Raw genomic sequence first — 24,600 nt, 5'->3', positions numbered from 1 at the left:
TAGTTGTCGTTTGTTTATATGTTACATATTTGTTTTTTGTTCATTCTTGTATATAATTTAGGCCGTTGTTTTTCTCGTTTGATTTTTTTTACATTGTATATGTTGTGTACAAGTTGTAATGTTGTACAAATTATAATTTGTACAGATTTTTTGTACAAGTTATCAGAGTTTTGTGAACCGCTTTACACAAATGAATGATGCAATCAAACAGTCTTTTGTTTCGCATACTTATGTCATATTTCCACAACTACATGATTCAGTCTAAAACTGAGCATTGATACATAATAAATTATTAGAACACAAAAAGACTTTTTATGGATATAATTTTGATATATGGAGAAAAATAAAACTAGAATTTAAACCATTCAGGTAACCTCATTTTCAGTTTAAAGACAATGAAAATGGCACTAAATGTTAAGTCGAAATACATATACCTCAATCAATTTTATTAAACTACAGATTTTAAATATTTGTTTGAACTGTCGATCTTTTCATAAATCTTACAATCACCAAAAAATCAGATAAGAATGAAATGCAACCTAATTATGCTTTTTCTTCTTCAAATCATTCAAAGTAAAAAGGATACACTTTGGCATACACTTTTCGTTTGAAATTTTATGTAGTTTGGTGTTAACATTTGATTATAAATTAATTATCAGAGTTAAAGAGCGATAATTCGAATATCGAATAACGTAATTTGTTCGTTCAATTATTATAATCGTTTAACGTTTAGTTATTTCGAAAAACAGAACTTAACAAAAGAGTATAGGAAGATGTGGTATGCGTGCCAAAGAGACAACTCTCCATCCATATAACAATTTATAAAATAGAACAATTATAGGTCAAGGTACGGCCTTCATCACGGAGCCTTGGCTCACACTGAACAATAAGATATAAAAGAGACCAACAATTACAAGTGTAGAACCATTCAACGGGAAGACCAACGGTCTACTCTATTAAAGAAATGATAAACGAAAAACATGTATAAATTACTTAAACAAACAACAACTGCTGTACATTAGATTAAAGTCTGTATATCGATAATTTCTTGAATATGTATATACATGATATATTTGTACCTTGTGAACCACAATTAGGTATTTTTTTCTCTCATTTAGCTGCAATGCAGAGTTGTGTCCTTCTATTCACATGTCGGTATTTTGAGTGGTGCATTGACTAGCAACGGGATATTTTGTGGAATTAGTGTGAGTAATATTTGAGCGGTTTTTGGAGGTCATGCTGTGTTGTACAAGACTCTATAAAATATTTTGGGATGCTATGAAGAACCAAGACGTTAAATTCATTCAAGTGTGGACATCACAATATAGCAACTAATTACATAACAATTAATTATATAATAATTATGTCATTATGAAATTATCACAATTTAAAAGATTGATCTTTCTTCTTTCTTTTGGTACCTCATTTATAAAATATAAAGAAGTATGAAATGAATTTACACCAGTTTAAAGATGTCTTATTGGGAGTGAAAAAATCTTTGTAGTGTGCTACCTTAATATAGTATGCCGTTACAACTCTAAAACTCTCCCCAAGTACAACATGTCAAGAGAACATGCACCATAAGGAAACACTCCGTCGTTATAAACACATATAGTTATCAAAGGTACCAGTAATATAATTTAATACGCCAGACGTCCGTTTCGTCATAAGATTCATCAGTGACGGTCACGTCCAACAAGTACAAATTCGAAGAGCAGTGAGGACCCTAATTTCCAAAGGGTTGTGCCAAATACGGCTAAGGTAATATATTCCTAGGATAGAAAAAATACTTATTTTTTCGAAAAATTAAAAGTTCAGTAACAGGAAATTTATAAAAATTAATTTCAAATGAACACCGCTAGGGTGGTGATACCCTCTGGTAAACCTCTTTAATTGTTTCAAACATGTTGAATCAACATCTTTATATTATACAAAATAAAATGTTATCACAGGTCACGCCTTCTGATATAACAATTCCTGAAAATGGAGGACCTCAGACTATTTCACTTACAACCTCTATTCCACACTGCGGAATTCTTGGAAATACGTACAGTTGTGAGTTTGCTGTTGAACTTAAAGCAAAGGACAACTTCCAATATGGTACATATTATTTAGCTAAACTAAAATAATGTATGTAGACGTCCGTCTATAAAATCTAAAGCAAAGGATAACTTCCAATATGGTACATATTTTTTAGTTAAACAAAAATAATGTATGTAAAAGTCCGTCGATAAAATTTGAAACAATAAAAAAAACCCGGCAGCATGTAAGTATTTGCGATGTCTTCTTCAATAAGTGTATGGTAAGTAAAGTGTGTGTTCAGTATGTCTATGTTTTACAGGATTCACTAGTTCGTAATAGATATGTTATTAAGAAATATACACTTTGAAGATATAAAATATTGAAAACAACACGTTATTAATTTCTTGCGTCCGAAGCGCTTTTCTGGATATACCTTCATCAGGAACGCTCAAAGCCAAACATTTGAAATCCGAAGATGTATAAGTACCGAAACCGTTGAAGAGCTGTATGTCAAAAATACCTAAAATATATAGCCAAATTCATCTAAAGCCAACTTTGCCTGAGGGAGTTGAAACCTTAAGTTTCTAAATAATTTATAAATTTATAAACGGACAAATTTTAGTAAAGTTTGTTATATCATGTCAGTACCGAAATACTGACTACTGAGCTGATGATACCCTCGGGGACTGATAGTCCACCAGCAGAGGTATCGACCCAGTGATGTAAAATATTGAAAACAACACGTTATTAATTTCTTGCGTCCGAAGCGCTTTTCTGGATATACCTTCATCAGGAACGCTCAAAGCCAAACATTTGAAATCCGAAGATGTATAAGTACCGAAACCGTTGAAGAGCTGTATGTCAAAAATACCTAAAATATATAGCCAAATTCATCTAAAGCCAACTTTGCCTGAGGGAGTTGAAACCTTAAGTTTCTAAATAATTTATAAATTTATAAACGGACAAATTTTAGTAAAGTTTGTTATATCATGTCAGTACCGAAATACTGACTACTGAGCTGATGATACCCTCGGGGACTGATAGTCCACCAGCAGAGGTATCGACCCAGTGATGTAAAATATTGAAAACAACACGTTATTAATTTCTTGCGTCCGAAGCGCTTTTCTGGATATACCTTCATCAGGAACGCTCAAAGCCAAACATTTGAAATCCGAAGATGTATAAGTACCGAAACCGTTGAAGAGCTGTATGTCAATATATATATATATATATATATACACACGAACAGCGACTTCATGACGTTTGCCTCTTTTTTTTTCAAATGAAAAGCTTTTTTAAAAACCTGATATAAGGATATAAGAAATAAAGGAACAAGCAGAAAAAAGTGAAGGTCTATGTGCTTGTTTATAAATCATTTAAAATTAAACGAACTTTGAGTCTCTCTTTATTTTTTATCCATTTAACATTGGCATTTTTATTCTCTAAAAAACTACGAAAATTAACAAAGTTTTTTGTAAAATGTTCCTTAATTGTAGTTAAAATTACACGGTACCAAAATGTGGAAAGAAAATTATGGGTTAGTTGGCAGAATTTGTTTATGGCAATACATGGATAAAATCAGAGGATTCAGAATATCTTGCAAACATTCAAAGTCGAGACGAGGGAATATCCTTAAATAGAATGACATTCAAAAACGCTTACAAGCAAGAGCAAACAATTAATTTTATTTTTGGTAAACGCGTGTTGTGTACTCATAATGTATATTAAGTAAGATGTCTGCTAATTGAGTTTGTTGTTATTACTCTATTTATTTCATTATAGACCAAAGTACAAATGGATGTCGATATACTTTCAAATACAACAATGCAACAAAACTATGTGAGGCAAAGATCAAGGTTTTGGCTACACGTGACTTTGTCAAGGATGGCGACAAAACTCATATTTTAGACTTTCGTCCCATTGAAACATCGTCCACTCAAAATGCTATTCTCCCATGGGTAAAACATCAACTCAGTCCTATTCAAGTAAGTTGTCTATTCTAACATGGGCAAAACATCAACTCAGTCCTTTTCAAGTAATTTGTCTATTCTCACATGGGCAAAACACCAACTCAGTCCTATTCAAGTAAGTTTTCGATTATCACATGGGCAAAACATCAGCTCAGTCATATTCAAGTAAGTTGTCGCTTCTCACAAGTGAAAAACATCAACTCAGTCCTATTCAAGTAAGTTGTCGATTCTTACATGGGGAAAACATCAATTGAGTCCTATTTAAGTATGTTCTCTTTTCACATGGGCAAAACATAACATCAACATAGTCCTATTCAAGTCAGTTGTTAAAAAATAGAAAACTGCGTTTTTATAATTTAGCGATGCTAATTATTAAAAGAAGCGTTTTTGTTTTATCATTTTGTCTTTTTGATGAATATTCCTTTTATTTTTAAAGTTTAAATTAATTGATCCTATGTTTCACCATTTTGCTAGCTTGTTTTGGTTGGAATAAGAAGAAAAACTGTTTACCATTTTGCTAGCTTGTTTTTGTTGGACTTATAACTAGAATTATTTATCTTTTTGATAGATTGATAGATGGTTTTGACATATGCCTTAATGTAGATATAAATAATTGAGTGTATTGATAAGCTAATAATTTAATAAATGTGTGTATAATCCTTTTTGATAATGTCTTTTTTTTTCTATGTGTGTATAACTGAACTGAAAGCCAGTTAATTTGTTCGAATTCAAATGTTAAAACTGTTAAGTTAAACGTTAGTTGAAAATAAATATACAAATCCTCACTAGTTATGAATGGTGTTATGATAAGTGCATTTTTACCAGGTTCACACAAAAGACAAGAAAAAAGGAGTATGTACGCCTGTTACAGATCCGCATATCAAAAGTATTTCTGGGAGGTGAGTTGACTTTCTGTTTTGCTTATGTGCATTTGTATGTTTCTTTAATGTGGATTCATTTATATTCGTGTGTACCAATTTTCGTGGATTAGGGAAATCTTGCATATTCGTTAATATTAAATTTCGTGGTTAACCGCGAAATCCAGGAATTAATAATTGTGCAGTAATTGTTAAATATGTCATGGTTCTGTACTTACATATACAAATGTTTACATCTCGTCAGTTTGAAATTGTATTATGGTAAAAAAAAATTGTATTTTATTTCTGCTAATGTGCTTTGACTATATGCCTTTTTTTGGTTATTAGTTGCATATTTATTGGTTTGTATAGTGAATAGGATTATAAAACAACGTTGACTGATGTACCCATTTGGCATCCCTAACAGAGGAGAGAAAGATACCATAGGAACAGTCAACAATTCCATAGAGCCTGTTTGTCTTGTTCATACTTTGAAGTCCATATAATGGAAATGCACGCAATTTTCATACAAGTGAAAGGTTTACAGTGGCGGACCCAAGGGGAGGGTTGCGGGGGTTTGAACCCCCTTTTTGTTGGACGATTAATGCATTTAAATGGGTACATATAGTTGGAACCCCTTCTTTGTCCTGGGTTGGGAACTCCCCTTTCTTGAAATGGCTGGAAACCGCTAGCTATTAAACCAGGTGTTATCCACCATTTAATACACAGGAAGAAGTGTAGAAACTCAGGAATATCACAGTTGTAATGCATTTGAACCATGTGATTCAGCTTTTTTTTTTATAGCCGTTTGATTAAAAAACTTTCCGTTTAAATTTATCTCGGAGTTCGTTTTTTTTGTTGTGTTAGTTTTTGTTACTTTATTTGATGATGTGAAACTATTATCAAACTATTATATGGTAGACTGATAAGGAGAACAAATTATCAACTAAAAGTCTTCACGAATAAACTAAGTGCATCTAAAAACAATATCTGTATAGTAAATTTATGATCATTTATACTTTGGTGCACCTCTTTTTGCAAGACATAAATTTGATTTTAATGCTATGAAGTTCAATCTTAATATATATTGTAGACAGGTAAACTCCTATGTCATTGGTGATAGTGTACTGTATCGAACAAAAGCATCTTGTACCAAAATAAGACCACTAGAGGTATTGTTTCATTTTTATACCTGAGCGTACCTTACTACATACTCAGTGAAAAAAACGAAAGCATTTATTTAAAAGTGTGCTTCATCCAACCATGAACGTATTTTATGATACACTGCAAAAACCAACAATATTGTTGTTAACATTTCAAACACAAGAATCAGGTACTGCATAACATACTGACGCAAGGAATGTTTTGAAATTAAATATCATAATAAAAACAACTATCTGTATTGTAGCTTGGTCTTATTTCGTGTTTGTGGGCAGTTGTCGTCTATTGAATACATTCCTTGTTCAAATTGTCTATCTTAAATAAAGGCAACACTAGTATACCGTTGTTCGAAATTCATAAATCGATAGAGAGAAAAAAAGTCCTGGTTATAAAATAAAGATGAGAGAAACACATCAAATATAAGAAAACTACGACACAACAGAAACACAACATAAAGATTTAACACATACAGAAACGAACTATAATATAACATTGGCCATTTTCTTGACTTGGTACAGGACATTTTAAGAAAAACAAATGGTGAGTTGAACCTGGTTTTGTGGCATAACAAACCTCCCTTTTTTATGACAATGTTGAATATTACATTAAAATGACATTTACCAATTTATCGTTGACATGTGCATACGCGTTGATATATTATTTCTTGGACGTAATTATATCATTATCTTTTTAGAACATATTCTTAGTTCCATATGAAAAACGGTAGGCAAACGCATATCTGTTTGTTTTTATTGACGAAACCCAATGCATCTAAGATTTATTATATTGCTAGGTTCACATTCAGGCCAACCAAGATTGTTATCCCAGCCGGAAAAGGATATTTGCTTGTATATGCGGAATAGTAGCAAAAGAGGGAAATGATATTGTAGAAATAAATGGATGTACTCACATAAAGAATGTATTCTTCTTATCCAAATACAAACAATTAAATGATGGTACGACATTCCACACTGATGTTGGCGGTCGAAAATTTTATGTACGTAATTAATAATAAAATATAAAATTGAGAATGGAAATGGGGAATGTGATAAAGAGACAACAACCCCGACCATAGAACAGAATACTTTACATGACTCATAAAAGCATTAACAAAGAAAATCAAATATCAGCAAAGTTGGGAAAGTGCAGCAATATGTAGATTGACAAGTACACAATTTAGTTCTTTTGTATACCTGATTTGTTAATTAATAAGCATGTTTGTTAAGTGTGCACATTGACAATATCTAAAACTGCATATACGTGTGTTTGTGTGCGTCTAAAAGTAAGTCCAAATCAGTTTTCCTATTCCACCAAGTTATATTTTTAAGAATATGCTTGTAATAGATACTGCGTTAACATTTCTGTATACAACTATGTTTTGACGTTCGTTATGTGTACAACAATGTATCTTCCATTCATAAACAATGATGACGTTCCAAGTTTAAAGTTAGATATGGGCACATAATGACGGCCTTACTATTGAAATATACCTTGTGTAAGTTATGATGCCAATTTTTATTTCAAGACGGTGTCTTGTCCTGTCTTATTTGTGGATGTTTCAAATCGAAAAGCCTTTCCAAACAAAAACAAAAGCAAAAAAAAAAAAAAAACAAACACAAGACACAATATACCAATAAATAAATTTGCCATTAACACGACGTCCTAATTAATAGGTATTTTTTTCAAATTTTGCGTTTTACTTATGTATCTATCAAACAATTATGAAAATCAACGAAGGACGTTTTTAATATACCAACGATACTATGAAAAGAATGTAATTATCTTAATGTGTTTAATATAAATCCCATACAACATAAATGCTTATGATGCAATACGCTAGTGTTTACTTCAGTACTGAGAAATGTTTTAGATTTTGCAAAATTAAATTAAAAAAAAAATAAATAAAAGGAAAAGGTTTACATCTGGTATAAATGCTTCTCAAAGATGATAAAATGAACCTTGTATTAAATCGTACATTACTTATAAGAATTATGAAATAACAGAGTAATTTCAGTTAGATCCGATAGCATCGAAATAGTTCATATTCTAAGACTGTTCAAACCTCTCTACTTTATTAACTACGGAAATATCATTCTTCATTTTATTAATGTGCCATTGACTGGTATAAATGACCATATATTTTGTAGTTTTTGTTTTGCATCCTGTTGTGTTTTACCAAAACACATGAAATATATGTATTTTACACAGTAGACGGCTGTTCAGTGTATTGTATGTGGATCGAATACAGAAGTGTACATATTACTTTAAATCGGATGTTGTATCAAAACCACGCATCTTTTTCTTTCTATATGTAAGGCATTACAATTGAGAATAAAAGAAATCCTGTTTTTGAAAAATACAAAAATATTTGGTTAATTGTTTAATGATCAGATATATCACGTTATCATGGTTATTCAGGGGTATTTGCGAAAAATACACGTCAAGGGACTGTAAAATTTCCCGAGTCACTAGGCTGGTGTTTCTCGCAAATACCCCTCCATAACATGACATATCGGTTTAATTACACCGTAAATATTTAGATTGAAACTTTGAAGCTGTAATTTTTTAGCATGTTTATGCATAGTTTTGAGGATAAGAGGATATTATTTTAACCTAGAATCCTGATAACATATTTTTGATTTTGCTTATCTTTAATTCAAATATATTCGAACCGAAAGTCCGCTTACGGTATTGAGTATATTTGTCAGGTTACAAGACTAATATAATCATAGAACCGCGGGAAATATACATGTACTAATACGCGAGAGGATCAAAAAGGAATATCCCAAATGGCTATTACCCTGGTATTTGATGCAAATTCACCAGCGGTGGATAAAAACAGATAATCCGTTTGAAGTGAGGATAAATATTAGAATATGCGAAAAGTGCACTGGCTATCAACCAATCAAAAGGTGGTTTTCTTATATAAGGTGTAATTATGTAAAAAATATTTATATTTTAGATAAACTTCCCCTCAGGAGCAAGATTAACTGTATCAATTGATGTCGTCAATAATTTACTGTCCCCAATAAATTTAGAAATACCTTCTGACCACCAAAATTGCGCAGAAGGACTCTGTGGATCGTTCGATGGAAAATATATTGACCGACATGGCAAAGATTGGGCAAATGACTCGAAAGCAGTTTCATACGACCAGTTTCCGAAATCATGGTTGTAAGTAATTTAAGAAGGAACAAAATCTATATGACACTAGAATGTAGCAAAATGTGACATTTTTACCAATTGTACATGTTTGTTTTGTTCACATATCTATCACTCATCGTTGTCAATATAATGGGAATTTAAGTGAGTGGTTTAACTAGCTATAAAATCAGGTTTAATTCACAATTTTTCTACATAAGAAAATGTCTGTACACATTCAAGAATATGACAATAAATATCAATTCGTTTGATGTGTTTGAGCTTCTGATTTTGTAATTTCATTAAGTATAAAAAAGAATATGTGGCATGATTGACAATGAGACAACTTTGTTTTAAGCTCTTGCATGGTAATGCATTACATTTTCCCAGTAATTGCATGTAATCTATAATGCCCCAAATTTGACATTACATGTAATTGTAATATAATGCATTACTTGAGGGAAAAATTGTGTAATTTCATACATTACAAATCATTACATCGCATTACTTTTTTCACAGATTATTGGAGAATTAGCTACATGTAAAGCAGAATTTAAGATTTCTGAATTAATTAAAAAATAATCATTTGAATAATGTTAAAAGTGTGTTGCTGTTGTCAGAACATCAATGAATACCTTGTCATGATTAAATCAAAGAAAATTGACCATTGTCATTAAACACTAATTAGTTTGCAATCAACTTTTTCACCATTTTGACACTTGGTCATAAATTAAGATCTTTGTTTTTATTTTAATTAGGAAAGAAATTATCAGTAAATATGTTTTGATTCTAATTTATTAAACAAATAAAAATTTATAAAAGTGAAATTAATATTACTTAAGATAAATATTAAACTCGGTCTCTGTAATTTCTATTTAGAGAAAGCACAGACATGTAAACTTTGAAACCGTTAAGATGTAAAAACAATTTAACTGTCACTATGTGGGTAACCCCCCTCCCCCCTCAAAGAGACTCCCATATGGAAACTTTGAATAAGCAATGTTGTCAAAAATTTGAAATAAAACCATTAATTTTATAATAGCTGTAGGCTTGTTTAAGTATGAAGAAGCCAAAAAAAAAAAAAACAACAAAAAAAACCAACAAGATTAAAATACCTTTGAAGGCCCCTTGAAGGTTTTGTAGGACCACAAGAGCCATCTTGCACCTAAAAAACCATGGGCATTATGAAAAGTTGGAAGGTATGTAATAGTTGTAATAAATATACTTTAAATCTAATATGTAAACGGAACAGTGTGATTATGGACTTTCCGAATTGATTTTCCTCTAAGTTCAGAATTTTTGTGATTTTACTTTTTATTGTAAATGCTAAAATCTTTCGTTACTTCATGTTGTTTTTTTCAAAATGTTTGATTTTTCTTACTAAATAAAAACATTTACAAATGTAATGTGTAATTCAATGCATTACTTTGCAAAAGTAATTGTAATTAAATGCATTATTTTGATACATGCATGTAATTGTAATGTAATATAAAGATAGTTTTGTCAAAGTAATTGTAATAAGGTACATTATATTGCAACGTAAATCGCCGCATGCCTGACTCCTATACATGTTACTGTGCGTTTTGTTTTTTCTACATTGGCTGGAGGCTTAGGGGGAGGGTTGATGACTTAAAAAAACATGTTTAACCCCGCCGCAGTTTTGCGCCTGTCCCAAGTCAGGAGCCTCTGGCCTTTGTTAATCTTGTATGATTTTTTATTCTTAGTTTCTTGTGTATAATTCGGAGTTTAGTTTGACGTCCATAATCACTGAACTACTATACATATTTGTTTAGGGGTAATCTGAAGGACGCACCGGAGAGCAGCAGTTTCTCGCTGTATTGAAGACCCTTTGGTGGCCTTCGGCTGTTGTCTGCTCTATGGTTTGGTTGTCGTCTCTTTGACACATTCCCCATTTCCATTCACAATTTCACTATACGCAGACAGTAACTTATATTTTTCGAGAACGAATAAAAAAACATATTTTTATATCCAAACTTGAAACCGGCAGAAGACCTTTTTATAATCATTGGTATTGAACAAATAAGTGAATGTTGTTTTGAATATCATGAATCAATAATCAACAAAATGTATGATTGCTGTCGACTAATAGGACACAGATTGATATAAGCACGTGTTGCCTCTTTCTGAATCCTATTTGTGAATGTAAATATTCATTGTAATAATTATGTTTAATCCAAAATAATTTAATTTTGGATGTAACGAGTCTTTTGATTGACTGACGTTGTTTTGCTTATCAGCACGTAGACATAATTTAGTCATGTGACCGTGACGTCATCAACGTTTTTTCATAGTTTTCTCCGATTGAAAAATGATTTAGAATTTAATTATAAGAAATAACTGTAAAACAAATTGTGTCTATTCGACCATAAAAAAAAATGTGGTGTATTCTTTAAAATTGCTCGCTACGCGGCTTATTCAGTATGCACCACATTTTGTATGTTACTTCGAATAGATAGAAAAAATATTACAGTCATTCCTAAAATAAAATAGTGTTTACGCTAACACAGAAATGAAAATGATAACTGTTTATCACAAATTTAAGGTCAAGAATAGAACACATTCACTTCAGCTGTTTAGTCTTCATTTATAATGAGACTGTTTTTGTCAATATAAATAACGTTTATTATATATTCTTATGACTGTTCTGTAAATTCGACAGATGCTAATGTTTTTGAACATACATTTTCATTACAATGTCGATTTTGAATGATCACTATCTGAACACAAATAAATAAAATCATATTTATAATGTACCTTTAAACATCTGTGCATAATAATGATAGACGCGGTATCACATACTTACTTTACATTGCCGGGATAAAGAAAACAATCATTGATATATATTTTGTTTATTTCAGCATACCAAAACCGCAGTCTATGTTTTACAATAAGTCAACTGTAATCGACCAACGGTACAGCAAAGGACACGAGTATTGTCAATGTCTTCAAAACGTCACTTCCTGTTCAGGGTCAGCCAAAAATCCACTTACACCGGTAATTTTGATGCATGCACAAAAAATACATATTTTTCCACTGAAAAGATTGTTATATATATGCATGTGAAAGTATAAGTGGGAAAATAGAGGTCTAAAAAACCAAGAACATAAAATGTTTTCTAATTAAAGATCAAAGGATCCGACAAAAAAATATAACACATTACATAAGCCATACCAATATGGTATTGGATTTAATAACTGAATTATTTCTAAACGATTAAAGTGATATATGTTTAATCTTCAGCGTATTCATCAAATCTAAAAAAAATAAATAGCATATCATGACATCGATAGAGGTTTATTTGATGATTGATAACTGAAATCTTATAATGAACAAACAAAACGGTCAAACCTTCACAAAACTTTACTTTGCTACAACAGCTTTGAACGATTTTCACTATATGAACTCAAATGTTTCAGGTATTTAATGGTAACAAAGGATTACCACTTCTTCCACCAAAGAAACAAACAAATGGAAAGCGAAGTTTCAAGACAGAAACTCAACGAACAGGTGACACAGATTATTGTATTCCTTGTTAAAGTAATAGCTAGTTTTTCTTTACGAAATACTAAATTAGTTGCTTTCATAATAATCATGGAGGAATATAATTTTGATATGTTAATTCACAGCAGCAATTCAAAATAGGGAGAACATTATACTTGATAAACACTAACATGCTACTGTTATAAAAATAAAGTTTGATATTGACGACGTTCAGTCTTACCGTTCAAGAGTTATGGTTAAAGAAAGATTGTAAAATTTGTTTCCAGTTGCGTCTATGATTTAACTTGTGAACCGTTCAAACAAAGCTTTTCAAATTTTAATTTGTTATATTGATGATAATATTGAGGTCAAGTTCAGCATTGATTATTATCACTTTTATATTGTTTGTTTGAAACATAAACCAATCAATTTTAAATTAAAAATAATGTCCAGAGCAATTGGAATCACCCCCCCCCCCATTTTGTTTGGGACTTCATGTTGCTTTGTCTTTTGTTTTCTATGTTTTGAATACAATCGTTTGACTTTTGTTGGTTTATTTTGTTTGCCATGGCGTTGTTAGTTTATTTCTTACTTTTGATTATGAGTATTCCATATCTCTTATTGAATGAACTAGCAATAAGGGTAGTACTCAACACGTTACAAAAAGAAGAAAATACAATAAAAACAATCATAAGTTAATGGTTACAACATGAGCATCAGGAGCATACAATTTGTAAACAATGTTTTTTGTATAAAGTATTGCCTTGATGATAGAAATAGTGAATAACCAAGTTATCTTGTATTGTTCAAACCGTTTCGCCATTTCAGAATATAATGCATTCTGGGTAATATTTACAAAAGTGTACCCCAAAAACGTCGTGATTGGTTAAAATGTCACAAACAAATGAAATTCAACCAAATATGTGACGTTTTTTTAAATTTTGGATACGAACTATGGAATTACCCATGATTCATTATATATTGAAATTGCCAATGTTGTGTTTGCAGAAGACAATATCCGCAAAAGATCGATTCTTACCTGGCCAACACAGTCAGGCAAAACACTGTCGTATGCTATAAATGTATGCAGGAAAGCATTCCAAAAAGCATCCTTATATCCCCACTGCAGAGAAAATGTTGATGACTACACGGTTTTGTTGGATAGCTGTACAGAGGATATCAAGGTTTGATTGTATAAGCAATATTGCGTTTAAAATCTTTTGTAAAAGCACTGAAGAGTGTCATTTCAGCATATCACTATACTTTGTTCATTTATCAGCATTACAATAAATAAAGATAAACTTGTAACATATTCAAGTGACCATGAAGTTTACATAATATATATCATTTTAAAGTCATATAACCATGAATTAGGTCTTTGCATATTTTGACTAATTCCTAAATACATGTATGGACATCATCGAGGGTATCTTGAGATAATAATACAATAGATGATAACTTTTCTTGCCTTTAGACCTTTCTATTTAATGAAACACCTGTTTATTTACGATGTATCTAACAGCTACTACAAATGTAACATATTTCATTTAATTATATTTTCTATGATAAGGAGTGTCGCCTAATGGTACATTATTCAAGTCTCATGATCATTTCAAATATGTCAAACACAACAACACAAATATTTGAAATAACGTCTATTCACAGTTTATTTTTGACATATTCATTGGGTTTAGTTTTTTTATTTGTAGATTACAGACAGTCTTACTTTTTTGGATAACTTTGTACTTGTCTATAATGAAGCTTGCCAGATAACAATTGCTGGGGATATAAAATACTACGTCACAGGAAAAAATGGTCAATTAGTACTTCCGGATTACGTCACTTCCGATATTTGTCCAAGTGAATGTAGCATGAAAGGAAAATGTAATAAAAGTCAATGTATTTGCAACAGTGGATATCATGGACCAGACTGTTCAGTAAAAGTTGGATCTGTTCCATTAATTCATTTTGTTTATGGGTATGGATGAATACAAATATAACAAATATTTATGATTAAGAGAGCATTGATAAATAAGGGTAGTAAAAATGAAAGAAAAGAAAAAACAAAGCATCAACAAGTTATTAACTGTGTTAAATAAGTACACAATTAAGTATACGGATACTATTAGTAAGTTAAACCCAGAGGATTCAATAAGTCCAGTCGTCGTGACCTAGGCCATGATTTTGAATTTAATCGTTAGTTAACAAATTGAGTAATATTTGATAAAAAATTTACATACGATCGATTATGCTTCGCTTGTATGCTTGTTTTTCTTCGATCATACAGCTTCATGTGGTAATGCAGTTATAATACTTTGTTTTTAATCATTTAGGTATAATCGTTCCTGATAAAGATATAAACGAACTGGTTCTTCAGTTGCAACGAGTATACATGGTCTTAGTTACAGTCACCCATGTTTAAATCGTTTTAGGCATACGAATTTCGCATGCTGAACATATTAAACTGAAAAGGCTATTCCACCGCAATGTCATTACTACTGATTTATGCTACAAATTGAACACAATAAACTGTGCATCAAATTTGAGACGAATTTTAGGCCTTGAATCTTTCATAAATCTTCGAAGGTTACCAAAGTTGATGTAAGAAAAGCCGTGGTGTAGTGGTTATCGCATCTGACTACTGACACAAAGGTTCCTGGTTCAATCCCAGTTTCGGCGAGAAAAATGCAGGGACTGCATTTTTGGCTCTCCCTTGATACCAATTACGAATATGGTCCTGAGAAACGACGATAGTTCGTCGGAATGGAACGATAAATAGCTGACCCGTTTTAAGAAAGAGCCACGTAAAAGACACTCTTGTAGATTTTGAAAAAAATTACAGGCTAATGCCGCAACTAGCCAGTTCTCGCAACCGACAATTAGGAAGGAATTAATATAAGTTACAATAACTTGTTTCCAATCCACAAACAAGTGCAAATCTATCATTTCTTTTAATTAGAGGAAACTGTGCACCCTGGCGCAGCTTGATTTGTCTGGTTTTTGAAAAATCGATTTTGAAACTGTTTTTAATCATTGTAAAATACAAATGTTTTCTGAATCTGTATTGTACCACTGAACGTTATTCATAGTTCAGAATGTAACCCTTGTAATACCATTATTTCCAGAGAGGATGACGTAGATAGTTTATGTGATATTCGTCAGGAAGACTGTCGAACTGCATATGTTATAGCAGACAATCTGATGTACAGTCCTGACTTACAGTGTCGTATTCGATATTTAAAGGTAAGATTACATAAACAAGAATGTTGAAATCGTAATCAACACCCACAAGAGCCATATACCGTTGGATTTAAAATGCTAAAAATAATTGATTGCTAATAAGCAATAACGTAATAATAATATTACGACTGTTTAGTGTAACATAATTTCATTTCACAGTAATTGCAGCTGATTTCAATAGTTTTTTTTTTCTTGTTTTGTACCGGATTTCGTATTCCCATTTATATGTTTTAACGTCTGTCAAAATTTCTTAACTTTTTTTAGTACGGGTCTCATTTATTGTACAATGCTGTATAGTGACCTATGGTTGTTACATTCTATGTGAATTAGTTTTTAGTGGAGAGTTGTCGTATTGGCAATCATACCACATTTTCCTATTTCAATAGGCCTTCTCAGAAAAGGTTAATTTGTTAAATTGGCATTTTAACTACCGCAAGATCTTTACCATGTTTAATTGTTGACACAGTAGATAAAATCTTTATGGCAATTATTTGAAATGTCTCAACATAATAACAGAGTGTGGTAAAAATGTAATGTTCAAGAGTTCTATTAAGAAGTTTTGATCAAATACTTTCTGTTTTTGAAAACAATTCATTATCATTGTCTGTTAAGTTTGATAGAAAAAGCATACATTGAATATGGACACACAAGTCAACATGGTCTATGGTATGTATACATTCTAACTAAAGTCTGAAAGGTTTTAAACATAATATCAAAATATTGTTTGCACTAAATTTTTTAAACAATTTCTTTCCTATGTATCATATTTTTCGTTTACTAACTTTTCAGTGTCACATATTTGAATTTCAGAAGCTGTGACAAGTAATAAAACATATACAGTTTTCAGTCATACAGAAATTTGTTACGCTGCCTTGTCCAACGAATATCACTGTCAACCAAAAAACAAACTAAACATGGAAAATTACACATTTAAAACATATATAATCTCAACTATATTAACCTTTCTTTACTTTAATCAAAATACTTTTAGAATAGGAAACAACATTTATTTACCACGGTGCGTCTATGTGCGAGGTACATCCGAAACTGTCAAAATTTTAACAAAACACACCTACACAAACATCGGTAAGGAATATTTAATATAAGTTTCTATCTAAAAGCAATATGTCAAGGGTCATTATGGTTAACCTATTTGCTTCAATTTTAATTGTTTTCTGTTAGATGGAAAATGGAAAACTTGTAGACGACAAAGGAAAAGGCGACATACTTGTAAAGGGAATGTTCACAAGTTTTAATGAATTAGAGTGTCCTTTGCCACCTTCGGGTGTATCAAACGGTAAGATATTAAACAGACGCTTGTTTTAAAAGAGGGGCGAAATATGACAGGGGGGATGTACAACGTATAGATCGAAAATAAACTGACAACGCCATGACTAAAACGAAAACGACAAACAGACAAATAATAGTATATAAGACATAACATACAAAACTAAAGATTAAGCAACATGGACCACACCAAAAACTTGGATGATATCTGGTGCTCCGGAAGAGAAAGCAGATCCTGTAACATATACATCATATAATTTAGTTTGATTAGTACATCATACATTTGTTTTATGATTAAATTAATAGCAATTTCCTCCATTGTCGGACGTATACAAGTTTAATAATTTGGTAATCACAAGTTAAGTTGGAGTAATAATATATTTTTGATATGAAATTAAGTACTTGTTGTTATATTTGATTGTTTTACTTAGTTTGTTCCCTTCGTGATAGAATCGCACCTAATGAGAGAGTTACATATCATACATATGCCAGGCTTTCGTTGAAACCTGCAGGAAATGTTAAAGATTGTAAATACTACTGATAAACTGATAAACATCAAGTGCATTAATCATCTTATCAACTTTGGGGTTCAACTAATGTCTGGTTAATTTCAAATCAAGACAAATACCTTAATGTGCCGTAACATAGAACATAACTGCCAATTTTTACCTTTTTCGGCATTTTTCAAGGTTTTCTTCACAAAACTTGCCATTGAGGGCAAAACCCAGAATAATTCATATCGTTAGATACATATTACAATTACATTGTGGATTTATTCAAAATGCCTTTAATACAAACCACTTAAATTCATCAATGTTACTTAATGAGGTAAGAGGTTATGAAAAATCTTGTTAAAGTTTCAATACGTTTTTGTTTTTTGTCGTTTTACGACAAAAAAGACTTCAGACAAAATTGCAACAATAGTGGTCATCAAAAGCATACGGTGTTTGTTATTCCTTACACCAACTCCATCTAAACTTTGTCGATAGTGGTCTCAATGGCAAGCATACACTATCTCCTAATTACAATTTACAGGTGCAGTTGTTGGGGGATTCAAAATAAGTATAACAACAGACGGACAACAGTACAGTAATGCAGAAACTTTAATAATATTTGACTCATTGTGTCAAGCATGCAACGAAGTAGGCAATTGTACTATGAAGGTATTTACAAGATAATCATAGTTTGATATTCCTAAAACAGTGCTATGAGCATCACTGATAATATAAGTACGAGAAACGAGTCTAACGTATTCAATTATAAATCTAATACCTTTGATATCTATTAAGGATGTACTTAGGTGAAATTAAATAAATCAAGAATCTAAAATTAAAACTATAAGCCGCAAACGCATTGGTTAAGCATCAAAATAAGCTAAAACTATTTATAGGTCATTGGGCTCCTTTTCGAGATATTTGTTATTTAAAATATGGAGGAAAAAGGCTGACTCGAACTTTTACCTTACATTTGCATTGGTATTATGTGGGTCTCAAATCAAAAGAAAGAAAATCAACAGTCTGCTATAATTTTGTAAAATGACCTTTTATGAGTTATTAAATCTTGTATGAAAAAAAAATGGGTGCTATAGGACAAAATATTTACCTTGTATTGTATGGAAAAAACACCAAGGAGTTCGAACATTTGACTCAAATGACAAAACCTCAACTAAGTACATCCTTACGGTGGTACCCAACACTTTCACTAAAATTAATTTGGCTCGTTTAATTTTCATAAAATTTTGTCAAAGTATTTACTTTGACCCTTGAACAAAAATATAAAAATTTCAAAAATTTTGAACCATCCGTTTTGTCGGAAAAATTTCACTGGTTATATAGCAGTTTGACAAACACCAATTTTGATCATTGAGAAGCTTTATATTAATTTTACAACACAACGTAATTAAAACGTTTAGCTGACTTTACAAAGTTATCTCCCTGTAGCATGTGTAGTGTTAGGTACTACCTTAAATATTGTTATTTTTTATCACTGTCCTTTGTTGTTTCCACTATGGTGATTATCAGTAGTATTTCTTCGATTGTGTCATTTCAAAAATAAACAGCATACGTATATACCCCATACAATTAGAAGTTTTAACCAAAAAAGAAACGAATACATAATAGAGATTTTTTTGAAGATTATTTGGTTTTGTACAACAAAACCATTACCATAAAACTACTGATATCAATCTACCAAAATCATTTATGGTTTCAAAATATTTAGTAAATCCAGTTGACTAAAAAGTTCGGTATAAATATCATTACTACTGACAGTATGTAACGGCATACACTGTATTTGTTAGGAGTAGTGTAAGATATTGCAGAAACATATACAATTCGAGTGATTATATCCTCAAAAGTTGGTCTCATTATATACAGTGAGGGATAGTTTAAATTATGATTAAATATTTATTTATGTATTTATTAGTCAAACATATGTCAAATAGACAACAAATGTATAAGAAAAGGAGAGCAGAATTCTAAACAGCAAATTTGCAATCCATCTGTATCCCAAAATAGCTGGACCATAGATCAACGCGTACAAGGTATGTATTAAATAAATGTACAGATAGGTGCGGTCCTAACCTGTACAGCTAGTTAACTTAATAAGCAGACTATATGACTGGTTGAAATTAACTTAGGACAGGTTTGATGACTGCTGTGACCGGTCCTAGGGCATAATTTGTGTTAACTTAAAAAGCAGACTTGGTCCTAAGACTGATTAATGATGCTCAAAAAGTCATCATTTTGCTTATTTATTGAAAATATTTATTAGATTAAATGTACCAGCTGTATTAATAGAATCTCAGGAGATTTGGCAAGGAATTATATTTGTTCATTGATTGAAGCCGACAAAAGATTGTAGTTGTGTTTCAATATTGATGGCATATATATTATACAATATGTCCTGATTTTGGATTTATTATGCAGAAATTTGAATTTACATGATAAAATTCATATATTGTCAGCTCCTGTTGATGCAATCGAATCTGTTTGTTAAAGAAAATACCCCGAGGTATCAAAACCACCACTTTGTTTTATATCATCGATATTTTGAGTAAAAAAAGACATGCTGGCATTCTACATGGGTGCGGACAACATTATGTAGTCATTGTGTTCCAGTGTTAGTGATCTAATATTGCTGTAATTTGTATCAAATCATCCATCATGGCAAACAAAAACAATTACTGATTTATCAGGCACCCATATATATTTAAATACTTATGTGAAAAAATTCAGTTTTGGTTTATACGTTCAAATAATATAGTAAAAACGAGCCAGGCTAGAATATGACAACTGCGGATTTGTAAATTCAATTCAATTCAATTCAATTCAATTCAATTTCAATTCAATTCAAAGTTTTATTGCCATATAAACTATACAGTTTGTGACATATAACAACAACAAAAACAAATAATGATGTAGTGATGATTTAATTATTTGTATAACAGAATGACATGCTTGTACTGTTAAATGATGCAGAATAAACAAAATGGTATGCGTACTTTATTCTCAAATATATTTAATATGTATTGTTTATATCAGGAAACAAAGATAGATAATATTTTATGAATCAATGTAGAGCGGTCCTGGTTACAAGGTAACTTGGTTTTCGTATTTTTTAAAACCACAATTGTCGTATTGCAGGACTGACATCGAATTTGACTTATAATCAAATGATAATAATAGCAAATATGTATCAAACCTGACTTTTTCGGAAGTTATAAAAACAGAAATATGAACAATTATGGTTTTCCATTTAACTTTTCAAGTTAACTATGCCATATCAACATATGTTATATTTTAGAAATAGATCATTTCACTGCAAGTTTAACCGGATGTTTATGTGTAGACGACCCAGGAGCGTTTACATGTGCCTGTTGTCAGAATGCTGGCTGTCCATGCGCATCCAAGTCGCCGCATCAGTGTGTTGATTGCACACATACAGATGAGTGTGGAAAATACCCGGATATTTTTGATATTTAAATATGTGAGCACACAAATCAATGTGAAAACGCCCAGATATATTTAATATTGAAATATGTATGATTATAATAAAAACTGTTGTTTTCTTACTGAAATGCGTTAATTTTCTCCATCTTAAATGCTCTTTTCAACTTTATACTTGTTTGTCTTTATATTTTGATATAGCGTAACTGATGAATCTTACATGTATGTAAACGAAACGCGCGCCTGGCGTACTAAATTATAATCCTGGTACCTTTCATTACCAATTAAAGGAAATACTTAACCAAATTGGAAAAATTAGCGACTACATTTTTTGTTTAAGATGTTCAAGATTTTAAAATCACAAGAATACTTAACCCCGAGAAAATTCCAAATGGCAAAATCAAAAGCTCAAACACACAAACGAACAGATAACAGTTCTCATCTTCCTGACCTTTTCTTATGTAGAAAATGATGGATTAAACCTGGTTTTAAAGCTAGCTAAATCTATATAAATACGACAGTCACATAAGATTTCAGTATATATATGTTACAGTGAATAGGTGAAATTATGAATTACATGTAATCACTAAAATGTAAGGATTACATGTAATTCCTGATGCACTTAGTAAATACAAGTAATTCCTGAAACTGCCCAGTTATTACCAGTAATTACTAATTTTAAAATATTTTTACAGCTATTTACTAACCTTATCAACGACATTTATTCTTCTATTCTTGTAATACTTTAAGCAAATAATGCTTTTCAGCACATTATTATGTGATTTAAGGATATCAGTTTAAAAAAAACACACAAACATAATGTACCCTTGCTAAATATATTACTATATTTGAAAAAAAAAATGATTTTTTTGAAAATATTTAATTTCTGTGATACGTTATTTAACATATGCTGAGCACTTGCTATGCAAAGATCTTTTTTAAAAACATATATTAAACTGTCAATTAACTGAATTCCATTGAAGCGATCTTTAGTTGTTTAGCTTGCAAATTTTATTTTAAAACGCAAAAACTAACACGAACGATGATAAATCTTTAAAAAAAGGAGAATAACTTAAAAATTGCCAGAATCTGTTTAGGGATTGCAGCTATCTAAGGAGTAACCTATACTTATATCCTAAAATATCTCCACTTGGTTGAAACATTGAGAGCCAATACTCTGTGTTGAAGGTCGTACTTTGACCTTTAATGGCATAGGCGTATCAAGCCATTTTAAAAAAGGGGTTCCACACCCCAGGACAAAGAGGGGATGGATTCCATCTATATATCCCCATTCAAATGCATTGATCGTCCAAAAAAGGGGGTTTCCAACCCCTGAAACACTTCCCCTGGATCCGCCACTGAATGGGTTATTTTTTACAAATTGTGGCTTTAAGGGAGAGTTCTGTCATTGGCACTCATACCACATCTTTTTGTATCTATAAACACTCTTGAATTAAAAAAAAACCACCCATTATCATTTCAGTACATTATAACTTTCATGTAGTTTTTAGTCACAGGCACTTGTCTCAGAAAAAAAAAATCCTATATATATACCTTAATATAACATTAAGGTATATAGGGAAAACAATTTCTGAGACAAGTGCCTGTGTTTTTAGCAGTGTTATTTTGTTTGAGAGATGTTATTTCTTTTGGCAGTTTCAGTTTGGAGCCTATCTTAAAAGTAATTAAAAGAATAAAAAAAACGAACTTAATGGATATTTAGTGTCGTAAAGTCCTCTAACTTTTACCGTCAACTGGTAAATTCAAAAGCTGAAACACATCAAATGAATAATAAACAAACAGTAATATTCCTGACTTGGAACATGTAATAAATTTCCCTGTGTAGACAATGGTGGTGTTTATAATTCCTAGGTAGTAGGTGCTACAAGTAGCGCAGGATCTGCTAACCCACCAGCAGTACCTAGGGTCAACCACATACTGCTGTGTGGTTCATTTTCATAAGTCTTTAGTTATATGTATCTTTGATATTGATATTTTATAGCGTGTCTTTCTCTGTTGTGATTGTGTCGAATAAAAATGAAAATGGAAATGTGAAATCTGACAAAAAGACAACAACCCTACCAAAGAGTAAAAAACAGGTGCTGGTCACTAATGGGTCGGCGTATTTATACTAGTAACTTTTACAGAATTCGAGAACAATGATATCATCGGCATACATGAATAAAGACAATTCCTGTACTGCAAAGGGGGATTTGCCATTGCTTAAAAATTCCATTTTAAAATCATTCACATACAATGAAAGTCCTATTTTGTATTTTGTCTCTCTTTAAGAAATATTGAAGTGATCAAGAATTCCTAATGAAGTTAATCAAGAAAAGCGCTTCGGACGTTTGAAATTTATAAAGTGAAAAAGTATAAGGATTCTTGAATTATATTTAAAAAAATATTAAAACAAAAATATCAAGTTAGTAAATAGCTGTAAAAATGACAAGAAAAATCAGTGATTACCTGTAATCACTGAACCAAATCAGTAAATACATGTAATTACTAAATTGACTAGTAATTACAGGTATTTACTGAATTGTTTAGTAAGAACATGTAATTCCTAATTTCATCTATTTACTGTAACATATACAATACGTAAACAAAAATTAAATAATCGACAAATAACCAAACAAAAAAAAAAAAAAAAAAACACATGAGAAGAACACATAACTGTTTGGCAACGTCAAATTTTTGATAAATAAAACCATTTCATTAATTTTCATTTCTAAATACTGTTTGTACATTTAAGACGAAAACTCAGACCTTGTGTAAGCTGTTAGCAAATTAACATATTTGAAGCAAAGTGGTCAGTAGCTGTAAATAGAAGTACCGATTTACACATGTTACATTAAAAAATAACAAAAAACGAAGAAAATCAATACGGAAAGTCCCTATCCAAAACGCAAAAAAAAAAATCGTAACCTCAAACACATTAAACAAATTGATTACAACTGTCACATTCTTGACTTGGTACAGGAATTATTTATTGTAGAAAATGATGTATTAGTATTTAAGCTAGCCAAACTTTTTACTGTTATGACTATGGCATAAAATTCTTTTAAACTGACAATCTGTGAACAAACATAATAGGTCAAAATGTCAAAAATCAGGGTGCAACAGTTATAATTGTACTGTAATATTGATCCTAATAAAACAAAAAAATATGCAAAAAAAACAAAAACAAACATGTCCACCAGCAAAATCAAAAGTTTACAAAAAAACAACACTATGACAGAAGTAATGAGCACGTCAAATTAACATGACAAAATAATGACTAAACAGTAAAAGTAGTACATACAAAGACAAAGACAAATAAAAGCATAGACTAAAACGTTATTTAGATGGTCAACAACGTCAGTATCTAAATTGTCACATCAAGATCATTGTGTATTATTTGTGATGTTGATAAAGAATAATCATAAACAAAGTCTTGATATTTTCCGATGAACTTTGTTTTAGAAAAGACGC

General features: G+C 31.1%; 1 protein-coding gene across 2 annotated transcripts in view; it reads left to right on the top strand.

Moving 5' to 3' along the window:
• The window catches only part of LOC143055513 (von Willebrand factor D and EGF domain-containing protein-like), a 32,510-nt gene extending 11,259 nt beyond the window's left edge, over nt 1-21,251 (top strand). For both annotated transcript variants that reach the window (XM_076228674.1, XM_076228673.1), the window contains exons 5-20: nt 1,119-1,205; nt 1,953-2,100; nt 3,805-4,007; nt 4,818-4,891; nt 5,943-6,021; nt 6,804-7,007; nt 8,973-9,184; nt 12,031-12,166; nt 12,589-12,679; nt 13,661-13,836; nt 14,362-14,630; nt 15,778-15,895; nt 17,075-17,189; nt 18,215-18,342; nt 19,604-19,721; nt 20,984-21,251. In XM_076228674.1, coding sequence (XP_076084789.1) covers nt 1,119-1,205; nt 1,953-2,100; nt 3,805-4,007; nt 4,818-4,891; nt 5,943-6,021; nt 6,804-7,007; nt 8,973-9,184; nt 12,031-12,166; nt 12,589-12,679; nt 13,661-13,836; nt 14,362-14,630; nt 15,778-15,895; nt 17,075-17,189; nt 18,215-18,342; nt 19,604-19,721; nt 20,984-21,162 — 2,337 coding nt within the window. In that variant the 3' untranslated portion in view covers nt 21,163-21,251. The remainder of the gene's footprint in view (nt 1-1,118; nt 1,206-1,952; nt 2,101-3,804; nt 4,008-4,817; nt 4,892-5,942; nt 6,022-6,803; nt 7,008-8,972; nt 9,185-12,030; nt 12,167-12,588; nt 12,680-13,660; nt 13,837-14,361; nt 14,631-15,777; nt 15,896-17,074; nt 17,190-18,214; nt 18,343-19,603; nt 19,722-20,983) is intronic.
• The last annotated feature ends 3,349 nt before the right edge of the window (nt 21,252-24,600 follow it).

This window comes from Mytilus galloprovincialis, chromosome 12, assembly GCF_965363235.1.
Source record: "Mytilus galloprovincialis chromosome 12, xbMytGall1.hap1.1, whole genome shotgun sequence".
NCBI classification, from domain to species: domain Eukaryota; kingdom Metazoa; phylum Mollusca; class Bivalvia; order Mytilida; family Mytilidae; genus Mytilus; species Mytilus galloprovincialis.
This window is presented reverse-complemented; position numbering and strand designations above follow the sequence as displayed.